The sequence below is a fragment of the Oncorhynchus clarkii genome, chromosome 1 (assembly GCF_045791955.1).
Source record: "Oncorhynchus clarkii lewisi isolate Uvic-CL-2024 chromosome 1, UVic_Ocla_1.0, whole genome shotgun sequence".
Lineage (NCBI taxonomy): Eukaryota > Metazoa > Chordata > Actinopteri > Salmoniformes > Salmonidae > Oncorhynchus > Oncorhynchus clarkii.
The window spans coordinates 82,751,209-82,775,893 of NC_092147.1; the positions used below are offsets into that span (position 1 = coordinate 82,751,209).

Here is a 24,685-nt window from a genome sequence, read left to right on the forward strand (position 1 = left end):
GCCGATGTCAATGGCAACAGCTAGTTTTTCTGAGGTCCGACGCGAAACGGAAAAGACAGAGACAAGACTTTACAATTTACATAGGATAAAGAAATAAGACTCTAAGCTGCAGCTCAATACTACTTGTCAAACATAGAGAACTGATAATATATACTGGTTGTTGGGGTGGGGTTCCGTGGGTGGCTTTTCACCATTTTTCTTTGGAATCCTCATGTCTTGCTCATTGTTAGAATTATTTATTTTTGGTCCAAATTGGATGTTATGTACCCTATTTATTTTATATGAAACCAATAATTTAAAATGGCCAATTTGGGAGAAATCAATTAGCTTAATTTCTCAGAGATCAATGTTGAAAATGTTGTAGGAATGCTAATCTAATCTTTTTCTAACTACAGACATGATTCCCAAACAATCTTGAGATGGTGGCAGTCAATCCTCTTTCTGGTGCTTTTTTTGTGGCGGAACGACCCAACAATCTCTCATAGTAGAATTTTGCGCTTTCTCACACACCTGTGATCTGAGATGTTAGATGATTTCAGTCATGCAAATGTCTAGCAGGTACAATTATAGAGTATGATGAGTCCAAAATGAGTGCTGGGGTTGTTAGTGCTAGGCTGGAACGAAAGCCTGAACACAGTAGGCATAGCTCTCCAGGACAGAGTCGGAGAGCTCTGATTTGGGTAGTGAGTGAATAGCGATGACGAGGGAGGCTGAGTACCGTATTTAGCTAGATGGTGTAGCTAGCCTCCCATAGTTTGGGATGATATACTGTATATTTTACATTCTTGTGTCAGCAAAATCCCCTTTCAGCACTACTAATTTACTACAAGAGGTAAACACTGGATCTTTTGTTGCTATTGGCATCAGATCTGGATAATTTGTTGGACAGAGAACATTCCTTTATGATGGGGATTGAAGGAACAGTATGATTTAGCAGGTAATGGGTACTCAGACGGTGCAGTAAGAACATGCGTATCCTGCCATTTAAGTAGCAGGCCGGACACTGACATAAAATTAGGACTGGGTGGAGTTTTTACCATATTTCCTAGTGTTTAGTCTCTATCCTGTCCTCTCAGATCTCAGGGTTTCTGGATGGGACCAGATGCTGAGATTTACTCCATCCCTAAATGGTCTGGTGGTGGGTCACAGACGGATAGTTAGTCACCGTTGGTGTTTGTATGTGTGCGCGTGGGAACTACTGCAAGAAATGCCACAGATCTTCCACACTGAGGAGATGGACATTTCAACAGTGTACAGGTCTATGTATAGATGTCAATCCAGTGTTTTATCTAAACATCCCCCCTGTTCACTTTCCATTTTGGAAACATTTTGCTACATTGTGCCCTATTGAACATGCCCACTGTATCTGTATCTGTATCCCATTACCTGTATATTTGTCCTGGTGTCTTCCAGGGTGAGTGAACTGACACAGTGGCCCTGACTTGACCCTTAGCAGCCCAATAGGAAATCAGCATACTGTCATGTGAGGGGAACTTATGACATCAGCCACTCTAGTATTATATTCATCAATGGACTTGTACCCCACTGACATCATGGCCATTTAGATTACAGGAACAGCGTTCTGAAGAAGAAAAAGAAAGAAAAGATATATACCTTTGACTACTTTTCACTGAGCTCCTTTTGAGGTTAGAAGACTATTTAGGGATTTATCTATTTATCATATAAACTATCCCTTTAAATGTCTTCCCTTTTCCCCTAAGAAGTTTGAACTCGGCTCAGGGAAGGGACTCTGCGGGCCCTAGTCATGATGAGGCTGTGACATCACAGGTCAGCCAGCTCCCCAGACCTTCCCTGCCCTCCCAGAACATATTGTTGGATGACTTTGTCCCTGTTCAGCCATTAGAAGTCATTTAGAAAAGATGGCTGTGTTTTGATAAGGCCGTAGCCCAGAGCAGGGATCATCAACTAGATTCAGATCGCTAGATGTGTTTTTTTTCTATTTTTCTTGAGCTGATGGTCAGGGGGCCGGAACATACAGTAATTACAAATCATTTGTCAAATGCAAATTACGGCAAGAAGCACAAACAAATATAGCATTTGACTAAAACATAATAATTTCAAACTTGCTGACATTTGTATACAGTCAAATATCTCTTATGCGTGGGAATACATTCTAACAGATTTCCTCAATTAAATACCAGCCAAGCAAAAAACCTGCACTAATTTTGGCCTCTAGTACAGAGACCAATACATACGATTTTGATGTGTGTTGGTTTGATCTTAGCAGATGTTCTATATATGGACACCAACCGTCCCCACCCGCCTTCTTCTCGTCTCTGTGTTTACACTCAGAGATCTCATGATCTGCATCATCATTAAACTCACATTCACCCTGTCCCACCATTTACTAGGCTCACACAAACTCTGTTGGGGTTTTAGGCTGGGTTTCTGTATAAGCACTTTGTGACATCTGCTGATGTAAAAATGGCTTGTATTTATTGATTTGTTTCTACAGAACTCCCACACCTGTGCTTACACGTTTCACTTAGAGGCTGCCCTTAGACACAGATCTAGAAAACGGTTTTTATTTTTTATGTATATATTATTTATTTATTTGTGTGTGTGTGTATATATATATATATATATATATATATATATATAACACACACACACACACACACACACACACACACACACACACACACACACACACACACACAGTGGGGCAAAAAAATATTTAGTCAGCCACCAATTGTGCAAGTTCTCCCACTTAAAAAGATGAGAGCGGCCTGTAATTTTCATCATAGGTACATTTCAACTATGACAGACAAAATGAGAAAAAAAATCCAGAAAATCACATTGTAGGATTTTTTATGAATTTATTTGCAAATTATGGTGGAAAATAAGTATTTGGTCAATAACAAAAGTTTATCTCAATACTTTGTCATATACCCTTTGTTGGCAATGACAGAGGTCAAACGTTTTCTGTAAGTCTTCACAAGGTTTTCACACACTGTTGCTGGTATTTTGGCCCATTCCTCCATGCAGATCTCCTCTAGAGCAGTGATGTTTTGGGGCTGTTGCTGGGCAACACGTACTTTCAACTCCCTCCAAAGATTTTCTATGGGGTTGAGATCTGGAGACTGGCTAGGCCACTCCAGGACCTTGAAATGCTTCTTACAAAGCCACTCCTTCGTTGCCCGGGCGGTGTGTTTGGGATCATTGTCATGCTGAAAGACCCAGCGACATTTCATCTTCAATGCCCTTGCTGATGGTAGGCTTTGTTACTTTGGTCCCAGCTCTCTGCAGGTCATTCACTAGGTCCCCCCGTGTGGTTTTTGCTCACCGTTCTTGGGATCATGTTGACCCCACAGGGTGAGATCTTCCGTGGAGCCCCAGATCGAGGGAGATTATCAGTGTTCTTGTATGTCTTCCATTTCCTAATAATTTCTCCCACAGTTGATTTCTTCAAACCAAGCTGCTTACCTATTGCAGATTCAGTCTTCCCAGCCTGGTGCAGGTCTACAATTTTGTTTCTGGTGTCCTTTGACAGCTCTTTGGTCTTGGCCATAGTGGAGTTTGGAGTGTGACTGTTTGAGGTTGTGGATAGGTGTCTTTTTATACTGATTACAGGTTCAAACAGCCTCTTAAAGAAGAAGTTACAGGTCTGTGAGATCCAGAATTCTTGCTTGTTTGTAGGTGACCAAATACTTATTTTCCACCATAATTTGCAAATAAAAAAAATAAATGTAGTCTCAAATAAATAATGAAACATGTTCAATTTGGTTTAAATAATGCAAAAACACAGTGTTGGAGAAGAAAGAAAAAGTGCAATATGTGCCATGTAAAAAAGCTAATGCTTAAGTTCCTTGCTCAGAACATGAGAACATATGAAAACTGGTGGTTTCTTTTAACATGAGTCTTCAATATCCCCAGTTTAGAAGTTTTAGGTTGTAGTTATTATAGGACTATTTCTCTCTATACCATTTGTATTTCATATACTTTGACTATTGGATGTTCTTATAGGCACTATAGTATTGGCAGCCTAATCTCAGGAGTTGATAGGCTTGAAGTCCTAAACAGCGCTGTGCTTCAAGCATTTCCAAAAGCTGCTGGCAAACGGAGGAAAGTGTGGTTTGAATGAATGCTTACGAGCCTGCTGCTGCCTACCACCGCTTAGACTGCTCTATGAAATATCAAATCATAGACTTAATTATCAAAAAAGGAATCACACAGATAGGTCATTAATATGGTCAAATCCGGAAACTCATTTTGAAAACAAAACAGGGTAGCCTAGTGGTTAGAGCGTTGGACTAGTAACCGGAAGGTTGCAAGTTCAAACCCCCGAGCTGACAAGGTACAAATCTGTCGTTCTGCCCCTGAACAGGCTGTTCCTAGGCCGTCATTGAAAATAAGAATTTGTTCTTAACTGACTTGCCTAGTTAAATAAAGGTAAAAAAAATAAATAATCTTTCAATGAAAAATGGAACCATCTAAATATTGCTGTTACATTGCATAACCTTCAATGTTATGTCATAATTATGTCAAATTCTGGCAAATTAATTATGGTCTTTGTTAAGAAGAAATCGTCTTCACACAGTTCGCAACAAGCCAAGACAAACTGCTGCATATACCCTGACTCTGCTTACACTGAACGCAAGAGAAGTGACACAATTTCAGGCACCGCATTGATTATATGCAACGCAGGACAAGCTAGTTAAACTAGTAATATCATCAACCATGTGTAGTTAACTAGTGATTATGTTAAGATTGATTGTTTATTTAAAGATAAGTTTAATGCTAGCTAGCAATTTACCATGGCTCCTTGCTGTCTGCACTGCCACGCAGTCTCCTTGTGGATTGCAATGTAATCGGCGTCCAAAAATGCTGATTACCGATTGTTATAAAACTTGAAACCGGCCCTAATTAATTGGCCATTCCAATTAATCGGTCAACCTCTAGATTCCATTCCCATCCCATCGGAGCTCATTTCCTTCTGTTATTTTAGTTTCCCTATTGTCTCCCCTCAGACAAACTGTAGGCAAATGTCACTAGACCAGATAGATGTAATGTCTAGACTAGACAAATGACACATGATTCCACAACAATCAGTTTCACTCCTTAACCACGGAACTTACTGTTTAACCACTGAACTCTGTTTTGTGTCAACTGTCTGTTGTTGCCCAGTGCATAACCATGGTTTTTGTTGCCCAGTGAAAGACAGATTTTTCACTTAGAATGTATACCAAACAAAAACCATTGATTTAAAAGTTTAACAAACCATACAACTCTATGCACAATGACTCCTTTTAACAATGTACATTGACATTTTTACAGAAACACAGTTACTGGAAGAACTTGAACATTTTGGTAACAGAATTTCTGTAAAATCCCTCAAATAAAAATAAATAAAAAAAACCTGTTAAATATCTGCTCTGAATTAAGATGCAACGATGTCAGCCAAAACAATGGGGTGTCATCTATGACACCACACCTTGACATTGAAAAAATCTATTTGGTTTATTGAGTAAGTGAAGTGGATTTACACCCGGTAACGGAATTTCATCATGGGTCCCTGATCTGTACAACATAGAAATGCATAATTATGGATATGAATGTCATTCTCTTCATGGTGATGTATCCTAAATAGGTACACTAAAGTATACATATGAAATATCTTCCTTTGCATATCTGGGTATTATTCTACACACTGGCTATTATTTTAATGAGCTCTGCTCTCAAACAAGACCACATTTTGTTGTTCCGGACCAAATCTGAAACAATCATAGATGTCAATGTTTCACAAGTTTGAACATCAAAGTACAGCACGGTAGAGATCAGTACAGTTGAGCACAGTACAGTACACTTCAGCACAGTAAAGTATAGTACAGTACATTATAGTGTTCTCAACTTGTGTGCCCTACTGTGTACTGTACTGAACTAATACTCTGCTCTACTGTGCTGTCCAAACTTGTGAACCCAACTGTGGTTTGACTTCTATGATTTCCCATTGTAGCCAATTCAATTGCAGAAATCCGTTACCTGATTTTTGGTGATTTTAAAAGTAACTTTTTTAATCACTATCATAACTCTGCATTGTTGATGAAGGACCCATAACTATTTCACAGCACCTGTTGTTTATGAAGCATATGACAAATACATTTTATTTGACTTAATAATTTATAACAAAAATGTATATCAGTAAAAACACTAACTAATTGATAGGTCTACCGTTACTTCTGTTAACTTTCATTATTGTCCCTCATGAGGGAGAGAAATTAGAACATATCTTAAAGATGAGTGGGATTTTGGTAATGGTATTTCAAGGCACAAGCCAATGTATCTAAAACTTACACAAGGCAGAAAAAAATGATCCAAAGCTAAAAATACAGTTCCTATAGAAAGTCTACACTCCCTTTCAAAATGTTCACCTTTTGTTGCCTTATAGCCTGGAATTAAAATACAAAATACACTGCTCCAAAAAATAAAGGGAACACTTAAACAACACAATGTAACTCAATCACACTTCTGTGAAATCAAACTGTCCACTTAGGAAGCAACACTGATTGACAATACATTTCACATGCTGTTGTGCAAATGGAATAGACAACAGGTGGAAATTATAGGCAATTAGCAAGACACCCCCAATAAAGGAGTGGTTCTGTAGGGGGTGATCACAGACCACTTCTCAGTTCCTATGCTTCCTGGCTGATGTTTTGGTCACTTTTGAATGCTGGCGGTGCTTTCACTCTAGTGGTAGCATGAGACGGCGTCTACAACCTACACAAGTGGCTCAGGTAGTGCAGCTCATCCAGGATAGCACTTCAATGCGATCTGTGGCAAGGTTTGCTGTGTCTGTCCAGAGCAGAGTGTAGAGTGTAGAGCAGAGTGTCCAGAGCATGGAGGCGCTATCAGGAGACAGGCCAGTACATCAGGAGACGTGGAGGAGGCCGTAGGAGGGCAACAACCCAGCAGCAGGACCGCTACCTCCGCCTTTGTGCAAGGAGGAGCAGGAGGAGCACTGCCAGAGCCCTGCAAAATGACCTCCAGCAGGCCACAAATGTGCATGTGTCTGCTCAAACGGTCAGAAACAGACTCCATGAGGGTGGTATGAGGGCCCGACGTCCACAGGCGGGGGTTGTGCTTACAGCCCAACACCGTGCAGGACGTTTGGTATTTGCCAGAGAACACCAAGATTGGCAAATTCGCCACTGGTGCCCTGTGCTCTTCACATATGAAAGCAGGTTCACACTGAGCACGTGACAGAAGTGACAGAGTCTGGACACGCCGTGGAGAACGTTATGCTGCCTGAAACATCCTCCAGCATGACCGGTTTGGCGGTGGGTCAGTCATGGTGTGGGGTGGCATTTCTTTGGGGGGCCGCACAGCCCTCCATGTGCTCGCCAGAGGTAGCCTGACTGCCATTAGGTACCAAGATGAGATCCTCAGACCCCCTGTGAGACCATATGCTGGTGCGGTTGGCCCTGGGTTCCTCCTAATGCAAGACAACCTCATGTGGCTGGAGTGTGTCAGCAGTTCCTGCAAGAGGAAGGCATTGATGCTATGGGCTGGCCCGCCCGTTCCCCAGAGCTGAATCCAATTGAGCACATCTGGGACATCATGTCTCGCTCCATCCACCAACGCCACGTTGCACCACAGACTGTCCAGGAGTTGGCGGATGCTTTAGTCCAGGTCTGGGAGGAGATCCCTCAGGAGAACATCCGCCACCTCATCAGGAGCATGCCCAGGCGTTGTAGGGAGGTCATACAGGCACATGGAGGCCACACACACTACTGAGCCTCATTTTGACTTGTTTTAAGGACATTACATCAAAGTTGGACCAGCCTGTAGTGTGGTTTTCCACTTTAATTTTGAGTGTGACTCCAAATCCAGACCTCCATGGGTTGATAAATTTGATTTCCATTGATCATTTTTGTGCGATTTTGTTGTCAGCACATTCAACTATGTAGAGGAAAAAAGTATTTAATAAGAATATTTCATTCATTCAGATCTAGGATGTGTTATTTTAGTGTTCCCTTTATTTTTTTGACCAGTGTACTTAACACCCTTTGATCTACACATCCTACCGCACAAGTGACATTTTTTTATGTATTCTTTTGAAAATCAATAAATGGAATAGCTTGGTTGCTTACTGTAAGCGTCCACCCACCTTGTAATAGCAATCCTAAATTAGCTCAGGGCTAACCAATCACATTCAGAATCACACACCAAGTTTATTGGCCTCAACCTGTGTTAAATTGTATTGATTCACATGATTTCAGGATTCATTCAGCAGATCCTGTAGGTTATGTCTGCTAGTAGTGACTTGCAAAGCAAACACTCAATCATGAGCACCAAGGATCTTGAAAAAAAACTAAAAAACTCAGGGACAAAGTTGTGGAAAGGCACAGATTGGTGTCACAGCCAGGCATACAGTGCATTTGGAAAGTATTCAGACATTTTGTTACATTACCGCTTTATTCTAAAATATATGAAAGAAGAAGAAAAAAAACCATGACAAAGCGAAAACAGTTAAAAAAAAAGTTTGCACATATTTGCATAAGTATTCAGACCCTTTGCCTTGAGACTCAAAATTGAGCTCAGGTGCATCCTGTTTCCATTGATCATCCTTGAGATGCTTCTCCAACTTGATTGGAGTCCACCTGTGGTAAATTCAATTGTTTGGGCATGATTTGGAAAGGCACACACCTGTCTATATAAGCTCCCTCATTTGACAGTGCATGTCAGAGCAAAAACTAAGCCATTAGGTCGAAGGAATTGTCCGTAGAGCTCCGAGACAGGTTTGTGTTAAGGCACAGATCTGGGGAAGGGTACCCAAACATTTCTGCAGCATTGAAGGTCCCCAAGAACACAGTAGCCTCCATCATTATCAAATGGAAGGAGTTTGGAACCACCGGGCGGCCAGCTCTCCTTGGAGCTGAGCAATCTGGGGGAAAAGGGCCTTGGTCAGGGTGGTGACCAAGAACCCGATGGTCACTCTGATAGAGCTTCAGTGTACTTGGGAGAACCTTCGAGAAGGACAACCATCTCTGCAGCACCACCAATTAGGCCATTATGGTAGAATGACCGGACAGAAGCCACTCCTCAGTTAAAGGCACATGACAGCCCGCTTGGATTATGCCAAAAGGCACCTAAAGGACTCTGACTATGAGAAACAAGATTCTCTGGTCTGATGAAAGATTGAATTTTTTGGCCTGAATGAACCTGAGTGAACCTGGCTCCATCCCTACAGTGCATCATGGTGGTGGCAGCATCATGCTGTGGGGATTTTTTTTTCAGCGGCAGGGACTGGGAGTCAGGATGAACAGAGCAAAGTACAGAGAGTTCCTGGATGAAAACCTGCTCTAGTGCGCTCAGGACCTCAGACTGGGGGTGAATGTTCACCGTCAAACAGGACAATGACCCTAAGCTCACACAGCAGAGACAACGCATGAGTGGCTTCGGGACAAGTTTCTGAATGTTCTTGAGTGGCCGAGCCAGACCCCGGAATTGAACCCGATCGAACATCCCTATTTTCAGAGATACCTGAAAATAGCTGTGCTGCGACGCTCCCCATCCAACTGACAGAGCTTGAAAGGGATATGCAGAGAAGAATGTTAGAAATTCCCCAAATGCAGGAGTGTCAAGCTTGTTGCGGCATACCCAAGAAGACTTGAGGCTGTAATCGTTTCCAAAGGTCTTTCAACAAAGTACTGAGTAAAGGGTCTGAATATTTATGTATATTTCAGTTTAGTATTTTTTATACATTTGCCAAATGATTGAGTATTGTGTGTAGATTGATGGGGAAAAAAACAATTTAATCATTTTTAGAATAAGGCTGTGGAAAAAGTCAAGGTCTGAATACTTTCTGAATGCGCTGTATTTCTAGAGAAGTCACATGTACACCTCTTGACTGCTGTTTCACTTCTTCATTTTTAAAATCCTCATTTTGGTCCATCAGAATTCAGAGCTTGAAATGTAAAACACAGAAGATTGAATCCTGTCAGGGTAAGACACATGTCAAACTCATTCCACAGAGGCCAGAGTTTCTGCGCTCCACCCTTGGACTTGATTGATAATTATGGTCACTGGTTAGTAAGGAACTTCCCTCATCTAATTGTCTCGGTCTTAATTGACAGGATAAAAACAAAAACCAGCAGACACTAAGCCCTCCATGGAATGAAATTGACACCCCTGTTTTAAGGCTTTGACCATAAACAATATTTAAAAAAATATATATTCTCAGTTCTCCTTTTGCAGAAGGAACTGTTCAGTCGTTAGACTTATGTGCGTGACAGACTGACTTGAATCCGATGTCAGCGAAGCCGTGACCTGGTTCAAGCCTGTATCGGACCGCACAGTTCTGTTAATGTTAGCTAGGTTTCAGACATTGATTGGCTTACCTCTTTGAGCATGTAACGTATGAATAGAACCCTACCCTACACATTAGGAACACCTACTCTTTCCGTGACATAGACTGACCACCTGAATCCAGGTGAAAGCTATGATCCTTTATTGATGTCACTTGTTAAATCCACTTCAATCAGTGTAGATAAAGGGGAGGAGACAGGTTAAAGAAGGACTTTTAAGTCTTGAGACAATTGAGACATGGATTGTGTATGTGTTCCATTCAGAGGGTGAATGGGCAAGACTATTGATGTGCATTTGAACAGGGTATGGTAGCAGGTGCTAGGCGCACGGGTTTGAGTGTGTCAAGAACTGCAACGCTGTGTATCAACAATGGTCCACCACCCAAAGGATATCCAGCCAACTTGAAACAACTGAGGAAAGGAAGCATTGGAGTCAACATGTGCCAGCATCCCTGTAGAATGTTTTCAACACTTTGTAGTCCATGCCCTGATTAATTGAGGCTGTTCTGAGGGCAAATGGGGGTTCAACTCAATATTAGGTTGTTCCTAATGTTTTGTACACTCGTATGTTTTTGTTTTTTGCCCAGAAGCCCCCAGTGCCCAGGGCCAGGAGGAGATGGAGTGTGGCGTAGTGACCCCTGACCCCACCGATGACATCACACTGTCTCAGGTAAGGTAATCATCTTCAAATCATATTTTTTGCAGGAATCTCCATACGAATGATTTTCCTGAAAATAATGTGACACTATCAATCAGAGGTAAGGACATGTTACACTGAAGGACAATGTATGTTTGACAGTGTTCGGAGCATTGTGGTCTTAAAGTTAAATGGCATGCTCTGGAACTTTTTCGATGACTTTAACCTCCCGCTTTGTGCTGGATGTGCCAATGTGTAGTTCATACATGCATAATCTATGAGCGGAATTACTGTTTTACCTCAATTAGCCACGAAATCCCTAGTTTCAAAGCAACGTTTTTTCTGGGAGCTGTGCTGCACCATTTTTCCCTACATTTTCCCCCACGGCTACCAGCCTCCTAGCAATTTGACTTCTAGCCAATGAGCTTCAGTCCCTCAGCATTTGAGTGACAGCCAACAAGTGTTGCGCACACACAGTAGAGGGAGAGCAATGATGTGGTACACATATCTGCACAAATGTGACGTAGTATGCAATTTTCGAGGACCCCTTACGGTTTGTGAGCACTACTTTCAGAACTACTGGCTAGAAAATATACAGTAGTACCAGATAATGTCTTTAAGGAACAGGACATCAGTGGGGAGGACAGTCTGAGTGAGGAGGAGAAGGCCAAACGCAGAGTGGAGAGACGCAGAGCCAAGAGGAAGGTGAGCAACACGCGCACACACACACCTACTCCTCCTGAGCCATAGTGAACAACATAGTCATGTGTATTCCTGATGTGTGATGCTGTTTCTATGTTTCTCTCAGCGTCAACGGGAGCGCAAGAAGCTGGAGCAGGTGAAGATGCCTGAGAGCGCCGAGCAGGTAAACTACAAACCAATATTACATGTCTTCTAAATTAATCTGAATCATATGACGATTAGCACCCTAATTTGCAGTAATCGAAAAAAGGATTGGTTTGTATAGAAATGAATGGTTGTTATAAAAAGGAATGGACAGTTGGCATTCCAGCTAGGTTATAATATGCTCTCTCTAACTGTGTGTGTTTACCAGGACGCTGAAGATGAGTATGATGATGGTGGTGAATCTGAGGAGGAGGAAGCAGAGGAGAGCGATTCTGAGCTTGAGGAGGAGGGTCAAGAAGAAGAAAAAGAGGATAGAGCAGCCATTCCTTGCTCCAAGGAGCCTCCCGCCCCATCCCCAGCCCCCTTGGGGACTAAAGGACCCCAGAAGACCGCTGCACGACACTCTGAAGAGGTAGGGATAGATTGACTCCATCTTGGCAATGGCTTAAGAGCCTGGTCCCAGGTCTGTTTATGCTGTCTGTGACAATGACTATAGGAATTGTAAAGACTGAACAAACAGGTGGAACCAGGCCAATTATGTAGTGTTGTTGAGTCAAGAAACAGTCTGGGAAGCTAGTTTAGGGGAGCCGTCTCTTCTTGAGGAGTCTTAATACACACTGATGGGTACCTTTTTAGTAAACTACTCTCTCTCTCACACATATGATTTCTTTATTTTTGTCTCTCTACTGTAGGAACCGGAGTGGGATGTGAGCAGTGCATTCTTTGCCAACGCTGCTAGCCACATCAGGCCAAAAGGCTGGACCAAACCTGGGCGCAAGTCCAAGGAGAATGAGGGCAGAACCAGAGAGGTAAGTGGACCGTGAGCTTTGGGATATCTACCTTGCTGGCTAGTTGCTATGGTAAGAGTGGTGCTAGCCAGGATATCTAGCTAGATGGGTGTATTGTTGATGTCTGTCTGCAAGAGTTGTTGTGGCAACGATAGCTAGCTAGCTACTTAGAATTTACACTGGTAGGAGTGTTGTTGGGGATAAAGTTGTTTCTGTGGTAGGAGTGTTGATGATAGCTAGCTAGCTGTCTGCTGTGAGACTTAGGATATCTTGCCATCTAGAAGTCACTGCATTGTAGAAGTGTTGTTGGGGCTAAGGATAGCTAGGTAGCTAGCTAGTTGGTAAACGCTTGCTGTTTGATAGCTGTTATAGCAGTGTTGGTGATTACTTGCTGTCTGCACTAAGAGTGTTGATGGCTAACTGTCTGCTCTGGTGGTAGTGTCAGGGCTAAGGATAGTGTGGTACAGTAACTATTAACTGTGGTAGGAGTGTTGGGGCTAAGGATAGCGAGGTACAGTAGCTGTTTACTGTGGTAGGAGTGTGGGGGCTAAGGATAGTGAGGTACAGTAACTATTTACTGTGGTAGGAGTGTGGGGGCTAAGGATAGCGAGGTACAGTAACTATTTACTGTGGTAGGAGTGTGGGGGCTAAGGATAGCGAGGTACAGTAACTATTTACTGTGGTAGGAGTGTGGGGGCTAAGGATAGCGAGGTACAGTAGCTGTTTACTGTGGTAGGAGTGTTGGGGCTAAGGATAGCGAGGTACAGTAACTATTTACTGTGGTAGGAGTGTGGGGGCTAAGGATAGCGAGGTACAGTAGCTGTTTACTGTGGTAGGAGTGTTGGGGCTAAGGATAGCGAGGTACAGTAGCTGTTTACTGTGGTAGGAGTGTTGGGGCTAAAGATAGCGAGGTACAGTAACTATTTACTGTGGTAGGTGTGTGGGGGCTAAGGATAGTGAGGTACAGTAACTATTTACTGTGGTAGGAGTGTTGGCAATAGGTTGCTGTCAGTAGAAGGAGTGTTGATGGCTAACTGTCTACTGTAATAGGGGAGACCAGGGGTAAATTGGACGCCTTAGTCTAGAGTGCTGTGTTAAATTGTGCTCAGGAGCATTTTTTACATCTCAAAATGGTTAAAATAGGAACTAATTGATGTGATGATTGAAAGAAAATCTGTGTTTGCACCTTTTACTATCATTCTAAATTGCCACTTCTCTTTTTTGGATTGTCCTGTGGAACATTCCATGTGTCTAATGATGTATCATTTTCCAGTAAGAAAAGGTATTTTGATTGGTATAGTTGATGAAAATATGCTGAACAAAAATATAAACGCAACAATTTCGTTTTTGTCATTAGTTTTCATCAGGGAAAAACAGGTAGTTGACAAATATTTTTCTTCATAGTTATTGTTGACAAAATTATCACTGCCCTGCAGCCTGTTATGTTCAATTGTAACATTTCACTTCCGCCACTCTCGGTTGAATTGTAAACGACTGGTATGTCCAAGAAACACAGTTGTTGTGTAATGGTAGCTGAGACGTACAGTACCAGTCAAAAGTTTGGACACACCTACTCATTCAAAGGTTTTAGTTTATTTGTACTATTTTCTACATTGTAGAATAATAGTGAAGACATCAAAACTATAAAATAACACACATGGAATCATGAAGTAACCAAAAAAGTATTTCATATTTGAGATTTTTCAAAGTAGCCACCCTTTGCCTTGATGACAGCTTTGCACACTTGGCATTCTCTCCACAAGCTTTACCTGGAATGCTTTTCCAACACTCTGAAGGAGTTTTCACATATGCTGAGCACTTGTTGGCTGCTTTTGCTTCCCTCTGCGGTCCAACTCATCCCAAACCATCTCAACTGGGTTGAGGTCGGTTGATTGTGGAGGCCAGATCATCTGATGCAGCACTCCATCACTCTCCTCCCTGGTCAAATAGCCCTTATACAGCCTGGAGGTGTGTTGGGTCATTATCCTGTTACAAAACAAATGATAGTCCCACTAAGCGCAAATCAGATGAGATGGTGTATCGCTGCAGAATGCTGTGGTAGCCATGCTGGTTAAGTGTGCCTTGAATTCGAAATAAATCACTGACAGTGTCACCAGCAAAGCACCATCGCACCATCACAACGGAGATCCTCCGTTTACCTACTCTGCGTTTCACAAAGACACGGCGGTTGGAACCAACAATCTCAAATTTGGACTCATCAGACCAAAGAACACATTTCCACCAGTCTAATGTCCATTGCTCGTGTTTCTTGGCCCAAGCAAGTCTCTTCTTATTGGTGTTCTTTAGTAGTGGTTTCTTTGCCGCAATTTGAACATGAAGACCTGATTTCACGCAGTCTCCTCTGAACAGTTGATGTTGAGATGTGTGTGTGTTACCTGAACTCTGTAGCATGTATTTGGACTGCAATCTGAGGTGCAGTTAACTCTAATGAACTTATCCTCTGCAGCAGAAGTAACTCTGGATCTTCCTTTCCTGTGGCGGTCCTCATGAGAGCCAGTTTCAACATAGCACTTGATGGTTTGTACATGTAGGTAGGGGTGAAGTGACTATGCATAGATAATAAACAGCTAGTAGCAGCAGTGTACAAAACAAATGTAAGGGAGGGGGGGGGGGGGGGGGGGTTGTCAATGTAATAGTCCGGAGGCTATTTGATACATTTTTCATCAGTCTTCTGGCTTGGGAGTAGAAGCTGTTAAGGAGCATTTTGGTCCTAGACTTGGCGCTCCGGTACCGCTTGCTGTGCGGTAGCAGAGAAAACAGTCTATAACTTGGGTGACTGGAGTCGCTGACAATTTCATGGGCTTTTCTCTGACACCACCTGGTATAGAGGTTCTGAATGGCAGGAATATTGGCCTCAATGTACTGGGCCGTACGCACCACGCTCTGTAGTGCCTTACGGTCAGATGTCGAGCAGTTGCCATACCAGGCGGTGACGCAACCGGTCAGGATGCTCTCGATGGTGCAGCTGTATAACTTTTTGAGGATCTGGAGACCCATGCCAAGTCTTTTCAGTCTCCTGAGGGGAAAAGGTTTTGTCGTGCCCTCTTCACGACTGTCTTGGTGTGTTTGGACCATGATAGCTCATTAATGATGTGAACACCAAGGAACCTGAAACTCCACTACAGCCCGTTGATGTTAATGGGGGCCTGTTCATCCTGTAGTCCACGATCAGCTCTTTTGTCTTGCTCACATTGAGGTAGATGTTGTTGTCCTGCCACCATACTGCCAGTTCTCTTACCACCTCCCTATAGGCTGTCTCATCATTGTCGGTGATCAGGCCTACCACTGTTGTGTCATCAGCAAACTTAATGATGGTGTTGGAGTCGTGTTTGGCCATGCGGTCATGTGTGAACAGGGAGTACAGGAGGGGACTAAGTACACACCCCTGAGGGGCCCCAGTGTTGAGGATCAGCGTGCCAGACGTGTTGTTGCCTATCCTTACCAGCTGGGGGTGGCCGGTCAGGAAGTCCAGGATCAAGTTACAGAGGAAGGTGTTTTCGGCCCAGGGTCCTTAGCTTAGTGATGAGCTTCGTGGGCATTATGGTGTTGAACGTTGAGCTGTAGTCAATGAACAGCATTCTCACATAGGTGTTCCTTTTGTCCAGGTGGGAAAGGGCAGTGTGTAGTGCGATCTGTGTTATCTGTGGCTCTGTTGGGGCGGTATGCGAATTGGAGTGGGTCTAGGGTATACGGGAGGGTGCTGTTGATGACCAGCCTTTCGAAGCATTTTTGATTACTGTCCAATACTATGGGGCGGTAATCATTTAGGCAGGTTACCTTTGCTTCCTTGGGCACAGGGACTATGGTGGTCTGCTTGAAACATGAAGGTATTACAGACTCAGACCAGGAGAGGTTGAAAATGTAAATGAAAACACTTGTCAGTTGGTTCTCGCGTGCTTTGAGTACATGTCCTGGTAATCCATCTGGCCCTATGGCTTTGTGAATGTTGACCTGTTTAAAGGTCTTGCTCACATCGGCTATCAAGAGCATTATCACAATCATCCAGAACAGCTGGTACTCTCGTGCATGCTTCAGTGTTGCTTGCCTTGAGGCAAGCATAAAAGGCATTTAGCTCGTCTGATAGGCTCGCGTCACTAGGCAGGTCGCGTCTGGGTATACCTTTTGTAGGCCGTAATAGTTTTCAAAGCCCTGCCACATTGGAATGGGGTCAGAGACTGTGTAGTAGCATTCAATCTTAATCCTGTATTGTTGATGGTTCATCTGAGGGTAAAGCAGATTTCTTATAAGAGTCCGGATTAGTGTCCCGCTCCTTGAAAGTGGCAGCTCTAGCCTTTAGCTCAATGCGGATGTTGCCTGTAATCCATGGCTTCTGGTTGGGATATGTAGGTACTAGAGGTTGATCGATTAATCGGAATGGCCGATTAATTGGGACCGATTTCAAGTTTTCATAACAATAGAAAATCTGTATTTTTGGACACCGATTTGGCAGATTAAATAATAATAATAATAATAATAATAATTTTACACCTTTATTTAACTAGGCAAGTCAGTTAAGAACACATTCTTATTTTCAATGATGGCCTAGGAACGGTGGGTTAACTGCCTTGTTCAGGGGCAGAACGACAGATTTTTACCGTGTCAGCTCGGGGATTCAATCTTGCAACCTTACAGTTAACTAGTCCAATGCTATAACCACCTGCCTTACATTGCACTCCACGAGGAGCCTGCCTGTTACGCGAATGCAGTAAGAAGCCAAGGTAAATTGCTAGCTAGCATTAAACTTACCTTATAAAAAAAACTATCAATCAATCAATCATAATCACTAGTTAACTACACATGGTTGATGATATTACTAGTTTATTTAGCTGCATTTAATCGATGCGGTGCGCATTCGCGAAAAAGGACTGTCGTTGCTCCAACGTGTACCTAACCATAAACATCAATGCATTTCTTAAAATCAATACACAAGTATATATTTTTAAATCTGCATATTTAGTTAATATTGCCTGCTAAGATGAATTTCTTTTAACTAGGAAAATTGTGTAACTTCTCTTGCAACAGAGTCAGGGTATATGCAGCAGTTTGAGCATCCTGGCTCGTTGCGAACTGTGCGAAGACTATTTCTTCCTAACAAAGACAGCCAACTTCACGAAACGGGGGATGATTTTACAAAAGCGCATTTGCGAAAAAAGCACAATCGTTGCACGACTTTACCTAACCATAAACATCAATGCCGTTCTTAAAATCAATACACAGAAGTGTATATTTTTCAACCTACATATTTAGCTAAAAGAAATCCAGGTTAGCAGGCAATATTAACCAGGTGAAATTGTGTCACTTCTCTTGCGTTCATTGCATGCAGAGTCAGGGTATATGCAACAGTTTGGGCCGCCTGGCTCGTTGCGAACTAATTTGCCAGAATTGTACGTAATTATGACTTAACATTGAAGGTTGTACAATGTAACAGCAATATTTAGACTTAGGGATGCCACCCATTAGATAAAATACGGAACGGTTCCGTATTTCACTGAAAGAATAAACGTTTTGTTTTCGAAATGATAGTTTCTGGATTCGACCATATTAATGACCAAAGGCTTGTATTTCTGTGTGTTATTATGTTATAATTATGTCTATGTGCTTCAAGCATTGCGCTGTTTATGACTTCAAGCCTATCAACTCCCGAGATTAGGTTGGTGTAACGAATGTGAAATGGCTAGCTAGTTAGCAGGGTGCGCGCTAATAGCGTTTCAATCGGTGACGTAACTCGCTCTGAGACTTGGAGTAGTTGTTGCCTTTGCTCTGCAAGGGCCGCAGCTTTTGTGGAGCGATGGGTAACGATGCTTCGAGGGTGGCTGTTGTCGATGTGTTCCTGGTTCGAGCCCAGGTAGGGGCGAGGAGAGGGACGGAAGCTATACTGTTACACTGGCAATACTGAAGTGCCCAAAAGAACATCCAATAGTCAAAGGTATATGAAATACAAATGGTATAGAGAGAAATAGTCCTATAAATACTATATTAACTACAACCTAAAACCTCTTACAATGAATATTGAAGTCATGTTAAAAGGAACCACCAGCTTTCATATGTTCTCATGTTCTGAGCAAGGAACTTAAACGTTAGCTTTTTTACATAGCACATATTGCACTTTTCTTTCTTCTCCCAACACTTTGTTTTTGCATTATTTAAACCAAATTGAACATGTTTCATTATTTATTTGAGACTAAATTGATTTTATTGATGTATTATATTAAGTTAAAATAATTGTTAATTCAGTGTTGTAATTGTCATTTATTACAAAAAATGTGTTTTGTCAGATTCATTGGTATCGGCTTTTTTTGGTCCTCCAATAATCGGTTGGAATGTGTTCCCGGGATTCATCCAGTCTGTGCTAGCAAAACAGTCCTGTAGCGTAGCATCCGCGTCATCTGACTACTTCCGTGTTGAGCGAGTCACTGGTACTTCCTGCTTTAGTTTTTGCTTGTAAAATAGAATTATGGTCAGATTTGCCAAATGGAGGGTGGGAGAGTGCTTTGTATGCATCTCTGTGTGTGGGGTAAAGGTGGTCTGTAGGTTATTATTTTTTTCCCTCTGGTTGCATGTGTGACATGCTGGTAAAAATTTGGTAAAACTGATTTGTTTGCCTGCATTAAAGTCCCTGGCCACTAGGAGCGCCGCTTCTGGGTGAGCATTTTCTTGTTTGATTGTGGCCTTAGAGTTGGTTGAGCGCAGTCTTAGTGCCAGCATCGGTCTGTGGTGGTAAATAGACAGCTACAAATAGTTTAGATGAGAACTCTCTCGATAGGTAGTGTGGTCTACATCTTATCATAAGGTACTCTACCTCAGGAGAGCAATACCTCGAGACTTCTTTAATACTAGACATCGCGTACCAGCAGTTATTGACAAAAAGACAACACACCCTCACCCCTAGTCTTACCAGACGTAGCTTCTCGGTTCTGCCGTTGCATTGAAAATCCCTCCAGCTCTATATTATCCGTGTCGTCGTTCAGGAACGACTCAGTGAAACATAAGATATTACAGTTCTTAATGTCCTGTTGGTAGGATAATCGTAGATAATCAATTTTATTTATTACGTTAGCAAGTAGAATTGATGGCAGTGGGAGTTTACTCTGATCGCCTACGGATTCTCAGAAGGCAGCGAGATCTGCATCCTCTTTTCCTCCGTGTTTTCTTCACGCAAATGACATGGATCTGGGCCTGTTCCCGGGAGAGCAGTATATCTTTCTCGTCAGACTCGTTAAAGGAAAAAGCTTCTTCCAGTTCGTGGTGAGTAATCCCAGTTCTGATGTCCAGAAGTTATTTTTGGTCATAAGAGACGGTACCAGCAACATTATGTACAAAATAAGTAAACAAATAAGCTAGAAAACGAACAAAATAGCACAATTGGTTAGGAGCATTAAAACGTCAGCCATCCTCTTCGGCACCATCTTACTATATGTGTTATTCAATAGTTTTGATGTCTTCAATATTATTCTACAATGTAGAAAATAGTAAAATAAAGAAAACCCCTGGAATGAGTAGGTGTAAACTTTTGACTGGTACTGTATGTTTGTATAAAAATATTATTCATCTAACTCCAACAATCTTTTCATGAATAAGCAAAAGGCTTTTATCTGGTCTCCCATCGTGTTGATATCTGTAGGCCGTGGCAGGTTCAATGCCCTCCCTAAGATGAGGTGAACTCTGCATCTGGAAGGCATGGTAAACAGTTATTGGAACGTTTATGTGTTTGCCCTCGCATAGTCTCACACACACATACATAGATACATATACACTGCCAGAGCACGGTCAGTCGTGTCACTGGGTCAAAGGTTACCAACAGTTTTATTTATGTGTATGTATGTATATATACAGTGCCTTGCGAAAGTATTCGGCCCCCTTGAACTTTGCAACCTTTTGCCACATTTCAGGCTTCAAACATAAAGATATAAAAATGTATTTTTTTGTGAAGAATCAACAACAAGTGGGACACAATCATGAAGTGGAACGACATTTATTGGATATTTCAAACTTTTTTAACAAATCAAAAACTGAAAAATTGGGCGTGCAGAATTATTCAGCCCCCTTAAGTTAATACTTTGTAGCGCCACCTTTTGCTGCGATTACAGCTGTAAGTCGCTTGGGGTATGTCTCTATCAGTTTTGCACATCGAGAGACTGACATTTTTTCCCATTCCTCCTTGCAAAACAGCTCGAGATCAGTGAGGTTGGATGGAGAGCATTTGTGAACAGCAGTTTTCAGTTCTTTCCACAGATTCTCGATTGGATTCAGGTCTGGACTTTGACTTGGCCATTCTAACACCTGGATATGTTTATTTTTGAACCATTCCATTGTAGATTTTGCTTTATGTTTTGGATCATTGTCTTGTTGGAAGACAAATCTCCGTCCCAGTCTCAGGTCTTTTGCAGACTCCATCAGGTTTTCTTCCAGAATGGTCCTGTATTTGGCTCCATCCATCTTCCCATCAATTTTAACCATCTTCCCTGTCCCTGCTGAAGAAAAGCAGGCCCAAACCATGATGCTGCCACCACCATGTTTGACAGTGGGGATGGTGTGTTCAGCTGTGTTGCTTTTACGCCAAACATAACGTTTTGCATTGTTGCCAAAAAGTTCAATTTTGGTTTAATCTGACCAGAGCACCTTCTTCCACGTTTGGTGTGTCTCCCAGGTGGCTTGTGGCAAACTTTAAACAACACTTTTTATGGATATCTTTAAGAAATGGCTTTCTTCTTGCCACTCTTCCATAAAGGCCAGATTTGTGAAATATACAACTGATTGTTGTCCTATGGACAGAGTCTCCCACCTCAGCTGTAGATCTCTGCAGTTCATCCAGAGTGATCATGGGCCTCTTGGCTGCATCTCTGATCAGTCTTCTCCTTGTATGAGCTGAAAGTTTAGAGGGACGGCCAGGTCTTGGTAGATTTGCAGTGGTCTGATACTCCTTCCATTTCAATATTATCGCTTGCACAGTGCTCCATGGGATGTTTAAAGCTTGGGAAATCTTTTTGTATCCAAATCCGGCTTTAAACTTCTTCACAACAGTATCTCGGACCTGCCTGGTGTGTTCCTTGTTCTTCATGATGCTCTCTGCGCTTTTAACGGACCTCTAAGACTATCACAGTGCAGGTGCATTTATACGGAGACTTGATTACACACAGGTGGATTGTATTTATCATCATTAGTCATTTAGGTCAACATTGGATCATTCAGAGATCCTCACTGAACATCTGGAGAGAGTTTGCTGCACTGAAAGTAAAGGGGCTGAATAATTTTGCACGCCCAATTTTTCAGTTTTTGATTTGTTAAAAAAGTTTGAAATATCCAATAAATGTTGTTCCACTTCATGATTGTGTCCCACTTGTTGTTGATTCTTCACAAAAAAATACAGTTTTATATCTTTATGTTTGAAGCCTGAAATGTGGCAAAAGGTCGCAAAGTTCAAGGGGGCCGAATACTTTCGCAAGGCACTGTACATAGGCCTAGGATACATCAGTAAGATGTGACTGACTTTCTAGGAAATGATATATATGTATCCTAGGCCTACGTGCTTTTTATCTAACACTTTTCCACAAAGTGCTAATTAGCATGTTATAACAGCCACCCAGGCCTAGAGCTGCAGGTTACAGTGACAGTAAACATCTTCCTAGGTAGGACAAACTCTAGGGAGCTAATATGCGAACAAATTAATGTATTTGCCTTACTTTTTTGGGAACATATTCTGGTTTCTTCAGGTGAATGGAACAGATGCTGTGACTAAGAGAAGCGCCTCGTTGACAGGTGAGTGTGTGCGTTTATACTACTCTCTGTACACACCCTCAAACACATACGGGTGCACACACACACACACCTTGCTGTGCAAACATGCTCAGATGTTGTTTGTACATTTGAGCCTCTGGCTGTGTATGTGCCCTGTAGAAAAAGGGATCAAGCTGGTGCAGGAGGGCCAGTATTCTCAGGCCGTCGTTATGTTTACAGAAGCCATCAAATACGACCCAAAGGATTACAGGTAATGTCACACCATTATATGTCTGCATTATATCACCTACTAACGCATGACCTCTGACCTCAATACGCTAGTTACAGTGAGCTCCAAAAGTATTAGGACAGTGACACCTTTTTTGTTGTGACAGGGGAGGTTAGCATTTTTGGGGGGTATTATATTTATGCCTTTAACTTTCTCACTCACTTATTCACAATTCATTTAAGGATTATCTGTAACCATGGTAGCATCCACATTCATGTAGATGTGTTTAGAAACATTCTATTATTATTATTTACAACAAAAGTGACTCCAAGATGACACTGCATTAATTACCATTCATTTCTATTGGGCACAAAATAATCTGAAACACAACCAAAACAAACAGCAAATACATCCAACAAGTTTGCAGAGTCACAAGCTTGATGTAGTCATTGTGTTTTAGGAATATGGAACCAAATACTCAACTTTATATTCCTTTAATACACAAATAAGTGCATTTGTCCAAATACCTTTGTTCCCCTAAAATGTACGAAAAGTGCTGTCATTTCTGAACGGTTCACCCAATATGATTGAAAATACCCACAAATTAATGCTGACAGTCTACAATTTAACCTCCTACTCATTGTATAATTTCAAAGCCTAAACAACAAAGCATGTGTCGCTGTCCTATCAATCAATCAAATGTAGATATAAAGGCCATTTTACATCAGTAGATGTCAAAGTGCTATACAGAAACCCATCCTAAAACCCCAAACAGAAAGCAATGCAGGTGTAGAAGCACGGTGGCTAGGAAAAACTCCCTAGAAAGGCCAGAACCTAGGAAGAAACCTAGAGAGGAACCAGGCTCTGAGGGGTGGCCAGTCCTCTTCTGGCTGTGCCGGATAGAGATTAGATGGCCAATATTTTCAAACGTTCATAGATGACCAGCAGGGTCAAATAATAACAATCACAGTGGGTGTCGAGGGTGTAACAGGTCAGTTGGCTTTTCATAGCCGAGCATTGAGAGTTCGAGAGCGCAGGTGCTTCAGAGAGAAATATTAGAACACAGCACGACCAGGTGGATTGGTCCCAGGGCTCAGGTCCTCCGGGAGGGGGAGAGAGCGAGAATTAGAGGGAGCATACTTAAATTCACACAGGACACCAGATAAGACAGGAGAATTACACCACGTATAACAGACTGACCCTAGCACCCGACACAAAAACTATTGCAGCATAGATACTGGAGGCTGACTATCTAGCCGACATCAATACATTGGTACAGTACGGCATAGACAATAAACCACAATTTACCCTCTGTGTGTCTCCGTGTGTGTCTGTCTGTCTCCGTGTGTGTCTGTCTGTCTCCGTGTGTGTCTGTCTGTCTCCGTGTCTGTCTGTATCTGTGTGTGTGTGTGTGTCCTTGTATCTGTGTCTCCGTGTGTGTGTCTCTCTGTGTGTGTGTTTATCTGTCTGTCCGTCCATCCAGGTTCTTTGGGAACCGGTCGTACTGTTATAGCTGTTTGGAGCAGTACCCCCAGGCCCTGTCTGATGCTGAGAGGTCCATCCAGCTGGCACCTGACTGGCCTAAAGGACACTTCCGCAAGGGCAGTGCACTCATTGGGATGAAGGTGGACCACAGACTGCATAACTGTCCTCTCCTGTTCTATTGTATTCTATAGGAAGCACATTCTCCGTATAGTGATTATTCACAAATTATATAATATATGCTTATGCAGGCTTGATGTGTCTTGACCTCCTAAGTGTGTGTGTGTGTAGCGGTACAGTGAGGCGGAGAAAGCCATGGAACAGGTGCTGAAGCTGGATAAAGACTGTGAGGAGGCTGTCAGTGATCTCTTCAACTGCAAAGTCTTACAGCTTATGGTGAACACACACATTTTTGAATACAGATGCACATGTTCAAGCCTGCACACAGACGTGGCTATGTGCTACCAACGTGCTCACGATACTTGGCAATGTATAGCTGTTACAGATCACCCAAAACTGTTTCCTACTGCTTCCTGTCTCCTTTCTTTTATAAAAGCAGCGGAGGACAGAAAGACTGGAGTTTAGGTTTAGTGCTTTTCACACCGCTAATCTGGGACCCACAGCTGTTCCATGTGTA

General features: G+C 42.3%; 1 protein-coding gene across 3 annotated transcripts in view; it reads left to right on the forward strand.

The window, feature by feature from the left end:
- Positions 1-24,685, forward strand: part of LOC139413387 (stress-induced-phosphoprotein 1-like) — a 39,946-nt gene that overhangs the window by 6,319 nt on the left and 8,942 nt on the right. Inside the window, exons 2-10 of one of the 3 annotated variants that reach the window (XM_071160714.1) lie at positions 10,919-11,001; positions 11,590-11,673; positions 11,777-11,833; positions 12,023-12,226; positions 12,507-12,623; positions 22,334-22,379; positions 22,518-22,608; positions 24,050-24,191; positions 24,340-24,444. In XM_071160714.1, the coding sequence (XP_071016815.1) occupies positions 10,919-11,001; positions 11,590-11,673; positions 11,777-11,833; positions 12,023-12,226; positions 12,507-12,623; positions 22,334-22,379; positions 22,518-22,608; positions 24,050-24,191; positions 24,340-24,444 (929 nt within the window). The remainder of the gene's footprint in view (positions 1-10,918; positions 11,002-11,589; positions 11,674-11,776; positions 11,834-12,022; positions 12,227-12,506; positions 12,624-22,333; positions 22,380-22,517; positions 22,609-24,049; positions 24,192-24,339; positions 24,445-24,685) is intronic. The other 2 variants (XM_071160723.1, XM_071160731.1) reach the window with 2 other exon arrangements.